Source organism: Panthera uncia, chromosome E1 (genome assembly GCF_023721935.1).
Source record: "Panthera uncia isolate 11264 chromosome E1, Puncia_PCG_1.0, whole genome shotgun sequence".
NCBI classification, from domain to species: domain Eukaryota; kingdom Metazoa; phylum Chordata; class Mammalia; order Carnivora; family Felidae; genus Panthera; species Panthera uncia.
Genome location: NC_064814.1, coordinates 12050872 through 12070948, shown reverse-complemented (window position 1 = coordinate 12070948; position 20077 = coordinate 12050872). Strand labels below are relative to the sequence as shown.

Below are 20077 nucleotides of genomic sequence, written 5' to 3'. Positions count from 1 at the left end.
ACTAGGAGGACCAGACCGCTCACTGAGGGCCTTTAAAACAATCTCTAAAACCACACTGTGGGGTACCTAAATCCTATTCTGGGCTCCCTAATAACAATAACAACACTGCCAACGTGCCTTTAAATGACTTGCTATGCTCTCTGGTTTACCCTTTCCCCCAGTGGGAACACTGAAACCATGCCCTGAAAGAGGAAGTGGCAGAATTTCTGAGGCTCCCTGTCTACACTGAAATAGAAGTAGCACATCCGGATCCAGCTGCATTAATTACCAAGAGCAAACACTCTTACTTCCATCTCCAGTGAGAAAGAAATCGCATTTCATCACTTCCGGTATTCACCCAAGCCCCAAAGGAGAAGGCAGATGGGAAAGAAAAGTAAAGAAGAGCAGATGGATGGAAGACTCAGGAGGAAAGGAAGGCAGGAACCTGCATGCCATTAACCATTACTTTTCCAGTCTTCTTTACGTTCTCATGGGCTAGGGTGCTTATGGTAAAAGATGCAGAGAGCACTCTTCAGCTCTCACAGTTCTTCATAAGCAAGAAGACTGAGAAAAGGATAATCATTAACAAGTCATTTTAATTGCTCTGGATGAGAAATGGCTAAGTCGAATTTGTAATCATCTTAAATCATAAGAATATCGAATTTACGCTTACTCTTCCCCTTCCAGATGCCTTGCCAATCATGACCCCTATGCCTAAAGACGGAAAGAACCCTTTCCCGATTTGGCCATTTTCTGCTAACTCATTATTATAAATTATTGATCATGTTCACCAAATTATATAAAAAAGAAGGACTCAAAACTGGTTGTATTTTAGGCCATTTGCAAACTGTGATTTCAGGCATGGAAGAAAATCTCACGCAAAAAGTTCCATTTCTGAGATTTGAGGGTCCCATGTTTCTTTTTCTTTTGCATTATTTAACGTGCGCACTCACATGCCCAGATGCACTTACTCTGTGAGGTCTTATCACCTGCCATGGCAGCGACAGCTGAGACTGGTGCTTGGCAATAGTAGGGCAGGCACCATTGAGAGGGACCTGGCTGAACCTCTGAGCCAGTGGCAGGAGCAGGCAAGGCACTGAGCGTGCACTCGGAGAGGAAAGGCCGAGTGGCTCTTGCCAGAAGCCTCCCTACACTACGGTGAGGGTGTAGGAACAAGAGAGGTTGAGGACAAGAGCAGTCAAAGAACCTCTTACAGCCCAGGACTTGGGCTCAAAAGTACTCAGAGATTAAAAAAAAAAAGAAAGAAAAGAAATGTTTTGCAAATGTTTTGCGTGAATAAAGGGAAAACAACCCACCATGGATTGACTGGGCATGAAGGTCGTAAAGACTTCCAGCCTGCCTTCTCAGCATGGGGGTTTCGTGTTTAGACTTATTACTCACAAAGAACTTATGATTTTAACACTTTGGTTATATTTCCAAGTAATTTCTCTTATTTTGTTTTAATATTTTGTTTTTAATAACATTAATAGTTCAAGTAACAGGGCACCTCGGTGGCTCAGTTGGTTAAGCGTCCAAATGTTCCTCAGGTCGCAATCTCAAGGTTTGTGAATTCGAGCCCAGCATCAGGCTCTCTGATGTCAGTGCAGAGCCCGCTTCGCATCCTCTGTCTCCCTCTCTCTGCCCCTCCCCCACTCGTGTGCATGTGCGCACACTCTCTCTCAAAAAAGAAATAAACATTAAAAAAAAACAGTTCAAGTAACTATTGCTCATAAGGGAGTCCATCTGTCAGTATTTATTCAGAATTTCTCCAGAATGAACTAGACAAAGAAGCCTATTCTATTCCTTAAACTCAGGAGGTTAAGAAAGACATTGTCATACATTTCAGCAACATCCCAGCAATAAACTAAGACTATATCAAAAGGGAAAGGGGGGGCAAAAGAATTAAGCCCCAAATGATGTTAAAAGTACCTGAGCTTCGATTCTGAGGCCAGTTTAAATTGGATCTGTGAGAGAGCAGCTTGGACGCATTTAGGAAAGCACACATCTGTGAGCCTATGGAGACACTGTGCCCTGGGATGTTTTCTGATATGACTAAGTGATACATTCCTTGAGCACAGGGGCCATGCCTTACTCATCTTGTGCCTCACGAAGAGTAGGTGCTCACTAAATGCTCAGTGAATTAGTGAATATAAATACACTGATGTTTAGGCAATGAGCAACTAGAATTCCAGATTATCTGTTCATTAAAACCATGAGACATAAGTGGCCATGCCTGTTGCAAAAGACCTGAAACACTTGGAAAGAGTTAATCACACTGTCCCACAACCTCTAATTCGATGAGATATCAGGGACTGGTGAAAGAAGTCCTCATCAGTCTCAAAATTCTCAACTCAGTGAGCAAGCCGAATATTCACACTAAACCTCTCTTGACATATAGCCAGATTCTGATTCTTGGGATGACCAGGCAATTAAGTTCATATGAGCTTTTTCCCCTTTCCCCAATAGATTTTTTTTAATTAGCATGGCTTCTCTGAGTCCGTCTTTAGTTATTGAGGAATGTATCACATCTTCGGCTGACGTTCTCCAGCCCAGGGGTTCACAAACCACTGTCCCTCAGAGTCACCTTGTGAAAACAGACTGCTGGGCCCCACCCTCAGAGTTTCTGATTCACCAAGTCTGAAATCTGGAGTGGGGACTAATGATGTGCATCCTGACAAGTTCCCAGGTGAGGCTCATGCTGCTGGTTAGAGAGCCCCTGCTCCAGTCCTTAAAAGACCGATATTAAAAATGGAACTGAGAATACATCAGATGCTAACTAAAATGGGCCCTCTTTTTTTAAAAAGCTTTGCCAATTTTTTTGTTGTTGTTGAGCAAAGAATATAAAGAACTTTATGGAAGGCACACTAAAGAGTCGCTGGAACAGTAGCAGAAGTGTCCGATATTGCTAATCTGGTGGCAAAGACACCTTACTGTAAAAAAAGAGAATTCTCGGTACCTTAGGCCATCAACAAAGCCAAGTCCAGGCTCAAAGCTAAGACTCCTCTCCACGTTTAATGAGGAGAAGGAATCCTTCTGAAAGTCTTGCTCTAAAGCCTTTCGGTGGGCTCACCTCAGCAAACTGTCATCTGTCATCATCACCTACATTTTTAACCTAGAAACTGACTTAACATTTTTCCCTATAAGGTAGTGTGACTGAGTTTCCATGAAAATCCGGGAATTTCAAAATAGGCATCCTACCAGTTCTATTTCCATAGAACATAACGAGAAACTCTTGAAAAATTAAAGTGTGACTTGTGCTATGTGGATTGTTACAAATGTACTCATGGTAGATAAGCAAACATGGAGAATAAGATAAAAATAAAAATTTGATGATAAAAGTTTTGGAGGTTAAGCCTTTGTTATAATTTCATGTATGACTGAATGTTTCTTGTTGCTTCAACTTTTACCTTAAGTATTTACTTACCTCAAAATATAATGACAAAATTTCAACTATAATATATACAACTACTTTCGGGTTCCTTTCCCCATCTTGTGATGAAAAATTGCAGAAAATGCAAAAGCATACAAAACCATGACTGGCTGTGTACTGCATGAGAAATGGAACATAATCTGACATTCCTTCAACTAAAACAGTGCGAAAATGGTATTGCTTTCAAACTAGCAAATTAAAATAATTTTTGGAATAACAGCATGGCCCACTTGTGCAGGTATAATATCAGCTGCTCAAATACTAAAAGAAACAATAGTCTGACCTCATCGAAAAACTGCTGAGTTTTGCGAAGTATAAATTTTAATTCAGTCAGTTCCAGGAAGTTTCTCTTCAGAGCTTCCTGGTTTGTGTTGATTTCCTTCAGTTCATTTTCAATCTTTTCAAAATTGGCCTACAGAAGAAATAAGTAAATAAATAAATAAATAAAATCAAACTATTAACTCAAACTAAGCTCAATATGCTTGATGTGAAAGACGGATGAATTCATCCATCCCACAGAACTCTTGGCCACCCTGATGGTTCAAACATAATTTTATATCTACCCAGCAAATGTGTGATTTTACCAGGGCAATTTTCTTTATGAAATTTTTTTGCTTAACATCATCTGTCTTTATCTATAGGTTCTATTACACAGTTGAATTTCTCAGGGGACTTTGGATGGAAAAAAATAAATACTGAAAACTCTACTGGTTATTCATTTAGTCTATGAGATGAATAAATTACTAGATAAATTGGTGTTAATCCAATAAGGTTTCGACAAGGCAGTAAACATTTATTTGGTGGCATGATAGTGCTGTATAGTAAGTTTTCACAAGACATTTACAAGCAAGAGACAATGTGGACAAGGACAGCAAGAATTCCTCTACTGTCCACCCACACAGGAAAATAATTTCTGCACTTAAGTAGAAAGAAACTTCTGGCTTCCTCAGAAGAATTGTTTACCTCTAAGTCAATCATGTCCCGGGGGAAGGGCACCTCTGGGTTTTCACCAGTGTCCATAATTGGGATATTAGCTTTTCTTATTTCTTTCTCAACAAATCCTAAAATGACAGAAGCAAAATATTCATGTATAGCACAGGCCTGGAATTGCCAGTATTTGAGAAAAAAAATAAGACCCCAAACCTGGCTAAAAAGAGCTTCATTCCCAGAAAGATACTCTCATATAAAAGAAGCAGAACATGTAAATCCTTTTTTTCTCCACGTTCCTCTTCCTCCACTGCACACTCTATAACAACCGCAGCTACCCCAGAGAGGATTATCATCCCACTACTGTCTTCCTTTCCTCTTTTGATCTTAAAACTGGACCTCATCTGCTTCAGTTCTCCACCCTGTGCAACTACTGCCCCAGAGTATGATGGTTCTGCTTGTAGATACTGTTGTAGGACAGACTTACAGAACAGGGTGATTCAATAGAATATTTGACATTTAGCAAACTCGTGAGACAGCTCCAGATCAAAAGGGTTTCATTAAACTTGAAAAACAATCAGATCAGTTTTAACAACACAAAAACCCAAAAAGCACGACACGGAATAAGGTCCTAAAATACCAGAAGAGAAAAGTGACAACTAGTAACTTTTTTAGTGCAGGGACCAAATTCACCAATCAGCTAACTAAAAGCTGGCATAGTATAGTAGTGAGATCACGGGTTTCAGAGCCAGAGAGAACAACCTGGATTCAAATACTGGTTCCAGTACAACTGCTTATGTTCCCAGGCAAGTCACTTAACCTCTCTGATCTTTGGTTTCCCCGTTTATTTATTTATTTAATACTTATTTTTTAAGTAATCTCTACACCCCATGTGGGGCTCAAACTCACCACCCTGAGATCAAGAGTCAGATGCTCTACTGACTGAGCCAACCAGGCAGCCTGGCTTCCTAATTTATTAAATGAGGTAATACCCAACTGAAGGAATATTGTGAGGAATGAATGAAATAAAGTTTATGAACTCCCCAACTCTCAACAGTACCCTAATAAATGTGTTAGTTTCTTCCTTCATAAAAAGCTCAAATTAAAAGGTGGTTATATTGATATCTAAAATAGATGGTGGGCGCCTGGGTGGCTCAGTTGGTGGAATGTGTGACTCCTGATCTCAGGGTTGTGGGTTTAAGCCCACACTGCTTAAAAATAAAATCTTTAAAAATTATAATAAATAATATTTTTAAATTAAAAAACATATAAAATAAAATAAAAATAAAATAAAAATAGTGGTCTGAGTCCTGTCTCTCAGAATTCTATAATGCAATAGCTATAGCAGTAGTTGTAAAACCCTTCCCATAAAAAATAACCAATGTGTTCAGCTTGTAATCTTGTCGTCTCAAAGTTTCCATTAAGCACCACCTAGCCCCAATACCATAAAATCTACTTGTACATGAGAAATTCATCTTAATATCAAGATCCCAAGACTATTCCTCCTTTCTTTTTCTCCTGTAGTATTTTCTCATTTTGTTAAGAGGACTAGCATCTCTAATTTAAGACAAATGACTCGTTATAGGAACATCATACAGGACCAAAATGCACATACGAAGCTTTCGATCCATTTCTTCACATCTTCTAACTTCATTCACAAATTTCCGCTGGAAAACATTCACATCTGGATTTAACTGCAAAATAAGAACACAATACCAAATATTTAAAACAAATTTTTTTAAGGTTTATTTATCTTTGAGAGAGAGAGAGAGAGAGAGAGAGAGAGAGAGAGCGCACATGCACGCTAGCGGGGGAGGGGCAGAGAGAGAGGGAGACATAATCTGAAGAAGGCTTCAGGCTCTGAGCTGTCAGCACAGAGCCAAATGTGGGGTTCAAACTCACAAACTGTGAGATCATGCCCTGAGCCTAAGTGGGACACTTAACCAACTGAGCTACCCAGGTGCTCCCCAAATATTTAAATACTGCATCTATTTCCTCTGTGTCACAAGCAACACATTCTGCAAAGTGAAACCTAATTTTGTGTCAGTGTATGATGCAATCATATGATGCAAAAATGGTCTACTGCCCTATATAACCTGCTTCAGGGCCAATCACACCAACTGAAGATAAAAACCCCTCTCTCACTGTGGCACCACATTATTGGAATGGAGGCAAATTAGACAAAGCACCAAGGTACAAGATGGTCCTCCCAGGCCAAAGTCTCAGTGAGCTCCCCCAGCCAAAAACTTGAGCAATGATGTATACCAGAAGCTCTGCCCAGTTTTCCTTCTCTTCCTCCCAATCAGAAGAGACAAAAGGCAAACATCTTTTATTCTTCTGTCCCAGGATCTTCACTTCCTACCAGACAGGCTGGTTTATTCATTCATACATCACAAGTAATTTTCAAAGCAATGTGACAGATATTCTGGGAAATACAAACAAGTTCCTACTTACTAAGAAGCCTGAAATCTAGTAAAGAAAAAAAATACACACAACCAACAAGAGCACGTGATAAATTCCATAAAAGTAATACCAATAAAGAACTATAGCTACTCACTCAACATTTATGGAGCACTATATATACACTACTGTATTAGGCACTGTTATAAGTACAAAAGGATATGTCCAAGCTTTGAGGAGCTATCAGATCCATGGACGAGACAGACACAAACTAATAGATGCAATTTGTTGTGATAAATGCTACTTTAAAAAAGTAAATATTGTTGTCAGTTTCTTATACAATTAAACATATACATAGGTACATCATAACTAAGCATTCCACTACTAGATATTTGTTTAAGAGAAATGAAAACATGTCTACAGAGATTCGTACAAGAATGTTTACAGCATGGCATAAGAACAGACACTCCGATCAATGGAACAGAATAACCCAGAAATGGACCCACAACGTATGGCCAACCAATCTTTGACAAAGCAGGAAAGAATATCCGATTGAATAGACAGTATCTTTACCAAGTGGTGCTGGGAAAACTGGACAGCGACATGCAGAAGAATGAACCTGGACCACTTTCTTACACGATACACAAAAATAAACTCAAAATGGATGAAAGACCTAAATGTAAGACAGGAAGCCATCAAAATCCTTGAGGAGAAAGCAGGCAAAAATCTCTTTCATCTTGGCCACAGAAACTTCTTATTCAACATGTCTCTGGAGGTAAGGGAAACAAAAAGCAAAAATGAACTACTTGGACCTCATCAAAATAAAAAGGTCCTGCACAGTGAAGGAAACAATCAGCAAAACTAAAAGGCAACCGACAGAATGGGAGAAGACATTTGCAAATGACGTATCAGATAAAGGGTTAGTCTCCAAAATCTATAAAGAAGTTATCAAACTCAACACCCCAAAAACACATATTCCAGTGAAGAAATGGGCAAAAGACATGAATAGACATTTCTCCAAAGAAGACATCCAGATGGTCAACCAACACATGAAAAAATGCTCAACATCACTCATCATCAGGGATATACAAATCAAAATCACCATGAGATACCACCTCACACCTGTCAGAATGGCTAACACTAACAACTCAGACAATAACACATGTTGGCAAGGATGAGGAGAAAGAGGATCTCTTTTGCACTGCTGGTGGGAATGCAAACTGGTGCAGCCACTCTGGAAAACAGTATGGAGGTTCCTCAAAAAATTAAAAATAGAACTACCCTATGACCCAGCAATTGCACTACTAGGTATTTATCCAAGGGATACAGGTGTGCTGTTTCAAACAGGCACATGCACCCCCATGTTTTAACAGCTCTATCGACAATAGCCGAAGTATGGAAAGAACCCAAATGTCCACCGATGGATGAATGGATAAAGAAGATGTGGTATACATACACAACGGAGTATTACTCTGCAGTCAAAAAGAATGAAATCTTGCCATTTGCAACTATGTGGATGGAACTAGAGGGTATTATGCTAAGCAAAATTAGTCAGAGAAAGACAAATATCACATGACTTCACTCGTATGAAGAATTTAAGATACAAAACAGATAAACATAAGGGAAAGGAAGCAAAAATAATAAACATAGAACAAACAGAGGGTTACTGGAGGGGTTTTGGGAGGGGGGCATTAAGGAATCTACTTCTGAAATCGTTGCACTATATGCTAACTTGGCTGTAAATTAAAAAATAAATAAATTAAAAGAAATAAATAAAACAATTTTCTAGAAAAATATAATTTACCAAGACTGACAAGGAAAAAACAACAACAGAATAAGCCTATAATCAGTAAAGAAATTTCAACAGTTAAAATATATCCATCTAAAAAATATCAGGCCTAGGGGCGCCTGGCTGGTAGTGGAGCGTGGGACTCTTGACCTTGGGGTCATGAGTTCAAGCCCCACATGGAGCATAGAGCTTACTTTAAAAATAAGAAAAATAATAAATAAATAATAAGTAAAAACATCAGGCCTAGAAGGTGTAAAGATGATTTGTACTAATCTTATTTTTTTTAATTTAATTTAATTTAATTAATTTATTTTTTTAACGTTTATTTATTTTTGAGACAGAGAGAGGACAGAGTATGAACGGGGGAGGGTCAGAGAGAGGGAGACACAGAATCGGAAGCAGGCTCCAGGCTCTGAGCTGTCAGCACAGAGCCCGATGCAGGGCTCGAACTCACGGACCGCGAGATCATGACCTGAGCCGAAGTCGGCCGCTTAACCGACTGAGCCACCCAGGCGCCCCTGTACTAATCTTTTAAAGACTAGATAAACCCAAATCTTTAGAAAATTATTCCAAAGAGGCAAAATGAAGGAACGCTTCTCAACTAACAAATAAGACCGGCCAGTATAAGCTTGATACAGGGCGAGAATAGTTTGACAAAGGACAAGTACAAGCCGGTATCACTTATCAATACAGTAGTCTCTCCCTTCTTATTTCTAGTTTTAGTTACCTGCAGTCAACTGTGGTCCAGAACCAAGTGATCCTCCTTCTGACATATAGTCAGAAAGTCAACAGTAACCTAACGCTACATGACAACCCCTATGTCATTCATCTCACTTCATCTCGTCACATTGGCATCTCATCATCTCACATCCTCACAAGAAGGGTGAGTACAGTAGAAAAAGATATTTTCAGAGAGACCACATTCACATAACTTTCATTACAGTATAGTTACAATTGTTCTATTTTATTATTGTTGTTAATCTCTTACCTTGTCTAACTGATAAAGTTTATCATGTATATTTGTATAGTAAAAAACAACAACGCACACACACACACACACACACACACACGGTTTAGTACTATCTGTGGTTTCAGGCACCCATGGTAGGTCTTGGAACGTATCCTCCATAGATAAGGAGGGGGTCTACTGTGTAAGAGAAAAAAATCCTAATACAATATTAGGAAACTGAATCCCCAAATTCTTTTGAAATACACCTCATGAGCGAGTTGACTTTACATAGGCTTGCAAGGATGATTTTACATTAAAAAAAAAAAAACAAAAAAACCCAACAACTATACAATTGCCCAATAAGCATATGAAAAGATGCTCCACATAATTGGCCATGAGGGAAATGCAAATCAAAACCACTGTGAGATACCACTTCATAGCCATTAAGATGGTTATCATAAAAATTTTTTTAATGAAAAATAACAAGTGACAGTGAGGATGTGAAGAAATTGGAACCCTCCTATGTTGCTGCTGGGAACGAAAATGGTGTGGCTGCTGTAAAAAGCAGTCTCCTGGAGGTTCCTCAGAAAACTAAACATAGAATTAACATATGATCCAGAAATTCCACCCATAAGTACACACCCAAAAGAAATAAGCAATCAAACAAATACTTGTACACAAATGCTTACAGTAGCATTACTGACAACAGTCAAAAAATGGAAACAACCCCAATATGTTCAAGTGATGAATGAATAAAGAAAAGGCGGTATATGCATACAATGGAATATCATTCAGCCATAAAAAGGAACAAAGTCCTAATACGTACTACAATCTTGATGAATCCTGAAAACAATATGCTAAGTGGAAGAATCACGACACAAAAAGCAACGTATTGTATGATTCCAATTATGTATGACGTCCAGAACTGGAGAATCCATAGAGACAGAGATAGATTAGATGGTTGGCCAGGGCTAGGGGAAGGGAGGATGAGGAGTGACTGCTAATGGGTACAGGGCTTTTTTGGGGGGTGATGAAATGTTCTGGTTAGATAGTGATGATGGTTGCACAACCCTGTGAATACACTAAAAACCAATGAATTGTACATTGTAAAATGGTGACTTTTTTTTTTTTTTTTTTTTTTTTTTTTTATCTCAATTAAAAAGATCATAGGCAGCAGAGTCAGACAGTCTGGGGGGGACAGCAGTGCCCAGGTGGCTCAGTTGGTTGAGTGCCTGACTCTTGATTTCGGCTCAGGTCATGATCTCACAGTTTGTGGGCTTGAGCCCCATATCAGGCTCCACACTGACAGGGCAGAGCCTGCTTCAGATTCTCTCTCTCCCTCGCTCTCTGCCCCTCTCCCAACTTGTGTGCCCCCCCCCCCAAATAAGTAAATAAACTTAAGAAAAAGTAGTCTGGGGGTACAGATCTGTGTGTCTTGGGTAGATATTTTCATCTGTGGCCTGGGGTACTAGTCTATAATATGAGAATGGCAAGTTCCACTATTCAAAAGTAGGTTCTACTTCTCAGAGTTGCTGCGAGGAATGCCTAAAATAATAATGTAAAATGTTCAATATGGCAACAAAAAAATGCAAACTATCATTGTGACTGTAAGTGTTAAACGGCAAGGGATTAAAGAGTAGAGAAGCATGTCAAAGAGAAGAGTGGATGGGGGGACAGATGAGTCACACAAGATTTTGAACAAGTTGAGCGAGGAAAATGTCCCACTCAATCGTCTCTAAAACCCAGAGTGGTGGTATGTTTTGCAGAGAAGATAGGCAACAGCTCTATCTTATACTGAAACCACCCACTTTAAGATGTTGCCCATTTTCAAATGAAAAATAGATACAAAAAAGAAAGTTAAAGATACATGCTGAAGCATGGATGAACCTTGAAAACATGCTAAATGAAAGAAGTCAGTCACAAAAGGCTACATATTATAGGATTCTACTGACATGAAATGTTCACAATAAGCAAATTCACAGAACAGTAGATTAATGGTTTCCAGGGGGTAGAAGTGGAGGAGGGGCATTGGGACGAAAACAGGCAGTGAGTGTTAATGGTGACAGAATTTCTTGTCAGGGTAATGAAAGTTCTAAAACTGACCGTGGTGATGGTTGTAGAACTCTGTGAATATACTAAAAATCACTGAATCATACACTTCGGATGGACAAATTATATCTCAGTAAAGCTGTTTAAAAAAGACAGTAGGAAAAAAATCTGGATATGTAATTTACCAAATTAATAGATTAATGGAAAAAAACATGATAACCTCAACAAATGAAGAAAAAGGCATTCAATAAAATTTTGCAATCATTTGTGGCAATAACTTTAGAAAATCAGAAATTCAAAGGAATCTGAATAATTTAATAGAATTTTCTAAAAACTTAAGAGTAAACATCTTATTTAAATTGTGAAATAATAGGGCACCTGGAGGACTCAGTCAGTTAAGCATCGACTCCTGGTCTCAGCTCAGGCCTTGATCTCGGGGTCATGAGTTCAAGCCCCAAGTTGGGCTCTGTGCTGGGTGTGTAGCCTACTTGAAAATAACAAGTAAATAAAATTGTGAAATATTGGGGTACCTGGCTGGCTCAATTGCAAGGGCATGCAACTCTTGATCTCGGGGTCATTGAGTTTAACCCCACATTGAATGTAAAGATTATAGAAAGAAAGAAAGAAAGAAAGAAAGAAACAAACAAACAAACAAACAAACAAACTTAGATTCCCCTTAAAGTCAGGAGCATAGACAAGAATGCCATGTGACACATACATAGCCTTACTTCTTATTAACAAAAACCCCAGGGGCACCTGGGTGGCTAAGTCAGATAAGCATTTGACTCTTGGTTTTGGCTCAGGTCACGATCTCACAGTTCATGGGATCAAGCCCCGCATCAGGCTCCGCATTGAAAATGTAGAATCTGCTTGGGATTCTCTCTCTTCTTCCCTCTGCCCCTCCCTCTCTCTCTCTCAAAATAAATAAATAAATTTAACAAATGTTCATTTAAGGCAGTTACTGCTCAGCTGAAAAGCCTCTTTTCCCAGACTCCCTTACAGCTAGACTATGCCATAATTCTGGTCAACAAAACTTAGGAAACTCTTCTGAGGATTTCTAAGAAAGTTGTTTTTTGTTTTTTTTTGTTTTTGTTTTTTTCCTCCTAATAGAAGTACTCCTTTCTCCCTGCACTTCCTTCTTCTTGCCTAGAATATGCATGCAATGCCTGGAGCTTTGGTGGTCCTCTATGAGGACAAAAGCTAAATGCTCCAGGATGGCCAAAAAGAAATATAGGATGATCTTAGGACACTGGTGATAGTGTGAAGCTGGGCCTCATGTTACATGAGAAAGTACATCCCTATCACTTGGGTTTTCAGTTACATATAGCTGAACACAATCCTAACCAGTATTAGTTTGCCGTTACTCTTCTTCTGCCTGTTAGTAAAGGTCTTAAGGTACACGGCAAAATAAGAAAAAAAAGAATAAGGACTTGAAAGGAGGAAACAGCTTACTCTTCAACATTGCAGTAAAAAAGATTATATCAAACATAGCAAAATGTTAACAAGTGGTGAATCGACTGAAGAGTATTCAGCTTTGAAATTTTTAAAAATAAAAATTTAGGGAAAAAATACTAATAAGCAAAAAAGAACAATTTTATGTGTGACCACATATACCATAAACAAAGAGAAAAGACAGGGGTGCCTGGGCGGTTCAGTCAGTTAAGCACCTGACTTCAGCTCAGGTCATGATCTCACGGTTCGTGAGTTTGAGCCCTGTGTTAGGCTCTGCGCTGACAGCTCAGAGCCTGGAGCCTGCTTCAGATTCTGTGTCTCCCTCTCTCTCTGCCCCTCCCCCACTCACACTCTGTTTCTCAAAAATGAATAAATGTTAAAAAAAAATTTTTTTTAAACAAAGGGAAAAGACAAGGCAAATTATCAGTAAAGGATTAGTAAAAGATTAGCTTCCAAAAATACATGAAGAACTTTTACATATTCTGTAAGTCAGTAAGCAGACATTCATGGGAATGAATTCCATTATGTCCAATAACCAGATAAAAAGATACTGAGCGTACTAATCAAGAAAATTCAAATTAAAACAACAAAGATACAGCACTTCACAACACCTAACAGTTAAAGAGGCACAGGATGCTCAGCAATGCCCCTCTTAGTTATAATCCCCAGAGCAGCAACAAGTCCGTGAAATCAATACTCTACACAGTAACACTAAAACATCATTTGCCTTTTTCATCCTCACTCATGAATATTCAGTGAAGTTTTCCAGAGGCTCATGGTATACATCACAGCCAGATGACTGCAGAAGCAGATAGGAGAATCCAGCTGCCTTCTATTAATTCAGACATTAAAGAAATTTTCAAAAATATAAAAGCAAAGCAATTCTTTTATTTTGGAAAATATAATTATTTTTTTAAAAAAATACTACTTATGATAACACATATCAGGTTTATTATTGTGAGGTTGTTTTTTTTTTTATTTAAAAAAAAATTTTTTTTTTTACATTTATTTATTTTTGAGACAGAGAGAGACAGAGCATGAACGGGGGAGGGTCAGAGAGAGGGAGACACAGAATCTGAAACAGGCTCCAGGCTCTGAGCTGTCAGCACAGAGCCCAACGCGGGGCTCGAACTCACGGACCGCGAGATCATGACCTGAGCCGAAGTCGGCCGCTTAACTGACTGAGCCACCCACGTGCCCCTATTATTGTGAGTTTTTAAATAAGTATTTTAAACATATCTTCATTTTAATTTCCAATAAAATAAATATTGACAGCTATAACTCATAAAAGCTCTTTAGGATCCTCAATCATGTTTTCAGAGTGTAAAGAGGACCTTAGACCAAAAATTTTGAGAACCACTGCCCTGGAGAAACTATCACACATGTATACCGGGAGACATATACAAGAATCTTCCTTGTAACACTGTAATAACAAAGAACTGCAATTACTTAAATGTTCATCAGAAGGAAAAAATTATAAACTGTATATATTCTTACAATAACTATATAGCAATTTTAAGAAATGAACTAATGCTACCTGTAACAGGTGGTCAAATCTCACAAATAATGAATTTCAAAAGCACGGTGCTGAAAGATACATACAATATGCCATGCATACAGTTTTAAAACATGCAAAATCATACTAGCATATATTATTATTTAGCGATACACACATATGTAGCAAGAGTAAAAAATAAAAATACATGGGAATGATAAAAGCAAAACATGGCTGGCTCAAACATGGCTGGCTCAGTCGGGAGAGCATGTGACTCTCAGTCCTGGGATCATGAGTTCAAGCCCCATGTTGGGCATAGACTTACTTAAAAAAAAAAAAAAAAAAGGCAAAAATCATTGCAGAGGTTACCTGTAGGGAGGTGGGGAGAGAAATAGCATGCAGGAAGACTACACAGGAGCCTTCAATTACATGAATGTTTATCTCTTAAGTAGACAGTAGAAATGGAGGTATTCATTATGTTATTCCCTATAATTTTTTGTCTGATTGCAATACATCATAAGTAAAATTTAAGAATGCTGAAGAGAGGGGCACAGGGGTGGCTCAGTCGGTTAAACATCCAACTCTGGATTTCAGCTCAGGTCATGATCTCACGGTTCGTGAGTTTGAGACCCATGTCAGGCTCTGCACTGAAAGCCTGGGATTCTCTCTCCCCCACACTCTCTGCCCCTCCCACCCTCTCTCTCCCTCAAAAAAAAAAAAAAAAATGCTGAATAGATACAATGGGTGTTAGGAAGGGGGAGACACTATAGGACCAACTTCCTTTGGTTTCAAATTAAGGGTGACTTAGGTTTGATTTAGGTCTCAAATCTAGAAAACTGGAAGACTATCAATACATTAGCTCAAACTTAGGAAGTCAGGATGAAGAAATAGTTTGGGAGAAGGTAAGGTGCTGGGATTTAGACAGGCTACCATGAGAAGTAGAAATGACAAAATTCTTAGAGAGTTGTAAATTTACGGATGGTGTTTGAGAACTGTCAGGGCCAGAGACATAGATTTGGGGCTCAACAAATAAGATGGAAGATTTGAGAATAGATGAGGTCATCAAAAAAGGTGGTAAAGGAAGATGTGGCTATGGACAAGCTTCTCCAGACAGAGCAGAGGAGAGAGCTTGAGGAATAATGACACAGAAAGCCAAGATGGAGAAGATAAGAGAGGTTAGTGGAAGATAACAGTGAGCCCTCAGGATGATAAGAAAAGGAATCAGAATCAGGTAGGAGAACATTCAAAGAGGGAAGGCATAAGAAGGTTCAAAGATAATAAAAAGTATACTATGTCACTGGACTATATTTGTGTAATTTCAGTGTGCCAGTTCCAGGAAGCCAATATTGATTAATCCCACCCCATTCTGACCACTCCTCTGTCACCTATTCATTCCAACAAATGCTGACAGTATCCTGTATGTGGACACAAAGGATACAATGATTGTCTTCAGCATCCTAAGATGACAGTAGAAGACAGAGACTAATCAACCACTAACACTAGTGAATGTAAAACCACAACTACCGTGAATGCTATCAGTGAAAGTACCTGGAGCTTTGAGATGCGTAATTAGGGAACTGTTAACTCCTCTTTCCTTTCAACAGGGTATGTTGTGCCTTCTTCAGCAGACTGCAAGCCCCTTAGGGCATACTTTTTTATACTTAGACTGCTGATTTTCTTTAGATATCTTCTCTAAGTGCTCAGCATAATGCTTCAAAATAATGGATATTTAGTATATGCTTACTTATATATCTGTACGTTGATGCATCAGATTTTGTAATAAACATGTCCTACTGTATGGAAGAGCTATGACATTTTTTAAATAACCTGCCACAGGTGTTAAAGAGGCCAAAAGCAATGTGCAAGCCTTGGTGTGTCCTCTACCCGCATCCCAATCAATTACCTTGAGATTGTGTAGGATTATTTGCAAAGGGGGAGCTAGTAAAATCATGGAAATTTTGGCACAAACATTCTCACCTCTAGAGAGACAACTCGAAATGTACACTCTACCAACAGTAAGCCAGTGCTATAATGTTATTTTTTTTTTTAATTTTTTTTTAACATTTATTTATTTTTGAGACAGAGAGAGACAGAGCATGAACAGGGGAGGGGCAGAGAGAGAGGGAGACACAGAATCTGAAACAGGCTCCAGGCTCTGAGCTGTCAGCACAGAGCCCGACGCGGGGCTCGAACTCACGAACCGTGAGATCATGACCTGAGCCGAAGTCGGACGCCTAACCGACCAAGCCACCCAGGCGCCCCTATAATGTTATTTTTGCAAATAAAACCCAACATTCATCATAAGGTAATTAGCCATGACAAGAAAAAACAGAGTTTAAGGCATTCAACAAGCAGCCCCACAACTACTTACATCACGAAATTGAACCTTTCCCAGTTCTCCTAATTCACTGACGCAACAATAAGCAGCTTCTGATTGTAGAAAAAGCTGGGCCAGCGTCATCTCCTCACTCCGGAAAAGCTCCCCCATGGTGGCAGAAAGTGCCAGTCAATGGAGTGTATGGATTTCTCTCCAACCTACAGCAAAAAGAGAAAACCGCATGACCTCAGATATTACCAAGAGGGCTAAGAGCAAACAACACCGCAGTAAAGCTCTTTTGTTTTGCATTCCATATCTTCTACCCCTTGCAGACAGATTTTTAACATCCTGCTTAGAAAGATGGAAAGGAGAAATTGCAAAAGACTGTTACTAAATCCTCTCCTGCAGATGAAAAGTCACTTCCTTTGCAGTCAACACCAGGATCAAATGACAATACTTTGGGGCATCTCAATACATAAGAATGTATCCAGGTTAAAAACAGGAACTGGGATTCCCAAACAGCTCTTTAAATACCCTGGACAGGGTATTATGACTCAGTGGCGTTCACACTACACAACCTGTTTTTGGTTTGTGTCAGGAAACAAACAGAAGAGACCTAGATTACCCTCTCATAAAGGATGTCTCCCTTGAAATTAGTTTTCTACCCTCTACTGCCCATTTCTAACTCTCAGAGTCCCAGCACTACCCTAGAGCTAAGGCTACCTTAAAGGGTTTAACCTTCCAACTTCTCAGAAAACACCATTTTCTCCCTAAGGAATCTAAACACATCAGCATTATCTAAAAAAAAAAAAGAGAGAGAGAGAGAGAGAGAGAGAGAAAGGGGCGCCTGGCTGGTTCAGTGGGTACAGCACGTGACTCTTGATCTCAGGGTCATGAGTTTCAAGCCCCAGGTTGGGTGTGGAGCCTACTTAAAAAAAAAAAAAAAAAAAAAAAAAAAGCCAGCTTGCATATTAAGCTGGATTTCAAGTCCAGCATGACAGGAGTACATTGATAATGACAAAGCAGTTTTTATCAAGCCACAGGGTATAAACTGGCCACCTCCTTAGCTTTCCGTTTCTTATCCCCATCCTTCAAGATTAATTACATTCTTCCATCTGTTAAAGCTTCTCATACATAAGCCAATAAAGATTTCTTTTAGGGCTGTCTTATCCTCGCCCGGTATGAAAGACAATGGCGCTATCAGTGGTCCTGAAACTGCAATTATTTGTTCGCAATCAGCTATTGTAAGGCACAGACTGCACCGTATCTAAACTCAGCACACCATACAGTATTTTTAGTATCACGAAGGCATCCATAATGATAGGTGAAACTGGCATCAAAAGAAGAGCTACTCTGCAAGGCTGGAAGACATTTTGAGAAATTTGAATGACAAAACCTTTGTGCATTTGATGTTCAGGGCACAAAATAACACACTCATATATAAGCAAGGATTTCTCAAGAGATTACGTAGCTTGACTTTAAAATCGTCTATACCTGAGTCACTCAAAACAGCTGTTATCAGCCCTCCCACATCTTCCCCCAAACAAGGAGAGATTCCACAGCCTCTAAAGCCGGTAAAATTATGCCTGATCAGCATAGTTCAGGGGCTGCCAATAATGACAGCCTCCAGAGTTGCCTCCCTGCTTCTGTTCTTTAATGATTACAAGTCTCCCGAGAACATCTCTACCCCACTGGAGCCAAACAGAAAACCAGGCCAAAGCAATTCAGGGGTGGGACGATGTCACAAAACAAAATATGAAGAAACAGTAATTCTGCACAAGATGAATACAAATAAAGCGCCCGGCGCCCGCCTCATTATTGTCATCCAGTCCTCGTCTCCTACGAGGTACTCAAATTCACCTGCTTCATTTCCTGTCTACCCAGTGAGAAAGCAGGAATTCTCTGAGCCCAGGCACACCTACCTCCAGAAGTGACGATTAAAAGGGGGGAACCCTCAAATGGGGAGCCCCTTTAAGAAGCCCCCCAAATTCTTCTGCCTACCCAATAACCTTCAGTTCCTCCGCCCCCACCTTAAATGGGGGGGAAGGATCAGGGCCTCCAAAGAGGAGCGAACCTCCAATTCCTCTGCCCACAAGAGGGGCGCCCAAAGAGGGGTGAACCCCATTTCCTCTCAAAGACCTAAGATCCCTGCTAATTCCTTTGACAAGCGAGGAGGCTGTTAGAACGATTTCTTGTGCCCTTCCGGGGCCGCTCCCTGCCGCGCTGTACCTACATCCCCGGCTCACCTTCAGCCGCGGGCCGGGCCGCAGCCAAAGCAGCCGCCCCAGACCAAGCCCGCAGCCTCCGCGGCTCGGGACAGCTGCGCTCGACGTGCGTGCGTCCGCAAAGCCCTGCCCCCGCGTAGCGGCTGGCTCCGCCCCCACGATGACCTCATTGCAGTCAGCCAATGGGGTGGAGCCTCGGCCGGCTGCCGCAGTGCAGAGTCGCGGGGGCGCGGGCAAGACCCAGAGTGCTGACGCCATATTGTGCGCGCGGCCGTGGCACCCGGTCCCGCGGGGCGGAGGTTCCAGTGGGGCCTGCTGGTGCGGGTGCTGGAGGCCCTGAGTCCCCGCGCCCTTCAGAATTCCTTCTCCCTAATACTTACCCTTGAGGCGAAGCTGCCTGCTTTTTTTTCTTTTCATATCCGAAGAATTCACAGCTTTTTTTCGACAGAAGAAACATAAAGGAAGGGGAGAAATCATTATGAAATGACCAGAAACCTGGAGAGGAGCTTAAAAGTGCTTACAGTCCAGGCTCCTCTACATACACACGCACCCTTTACCCTTAATTTATAGAAGAGAACATTTAAGCCCCGGAGTGAGCAACACCTTGCTCAAGGTGCCAGATCCGTTGTAGAGCCTTGAACAGGGGCTCTTTCACCTAAGTGTGGAAAAGCCCTTTTTAGGAAAGTGCTTGGTTCAGTCCCTCCAGCAAGCGTCCAGGCTCTGTTTTCCTCCAGTTAGTGGGAAAATCCCCATAAGACCATGTGTTGTGACAGTAAATTTTTATCTTGTTCGGCAAGATTCCTGCGGGCCCATTTGACCACTGAAGGGTTTTCTATTCCTCAAAAACCTTAGAAGAATAACTTAAAGTTTGGTTTTTTTAAACGCAAAAGTGGTGCTACCTACTCTTTATAAAAAACGCCTTTCTCAGTACTGATATCGACTCCCTAAGGAGGAGTAGGGATCCCAAATCATTTGTAGAAACCAGAGCTCCATCAGGAAAAACTTGGAAAACCGGTTATTCAGTCTCTGTGGGTGGTGGAACCCTACTGAGATTGAAGTGTAGTG

At 40.3% G+C, this 20077-nt stretch overlaps 1 protein-coding gene across 8 annotated transcripts in view; it reads right to left on the bottom strand.

Annotated features, from left to right (window-relative positions):
* Positions 1 to 19416, bottom strand: part of ATP6V0A1 (ATPase H+ transporting V0 subunit a1) — a 55123-nt gene extending 35707 nt beyond the window's left edge. For 5 of the 8 annotated variants that reach the window (XM_049636101.1, XM_049636104.1, XM_049636108.1 and 2 more), the window contains exons 1-5: positions 19034 to 19150; positions 16842 to 17005; positions 5952 to 6030; positions 4373 to 4470; positions 3693 to 3821 (exon numbers count right to left, since the gene is read on the bottom strand). In XM_049636101.1, coding sequence (XP_049492058.1) covers positions 3693 to 3821; positions 4373 to 4470; positions 5952 to 6030; positions 16842 to 16958 — 423 coding nt within the window. In that variant the 5' untranslated portion in view covers positions 16959 to 17005; positions 19034 to 19150. Of the gene's footprint in view, positions 1 to 3692; positions 3822 to 4372; positions 4471 to 5951; positions 6031 to 16841; positions 17006 to 19033; positions 19151 to 19392 lie in introns of those variants that run through there. The other 3 variants (XM_049636106.1, XM_049636107.1, XM_049636102.1) reach the window with 2 other exon arrangements.
* Between the last annotated feature and the right edge of the window lie 661 nt (positions 19417 to 20077).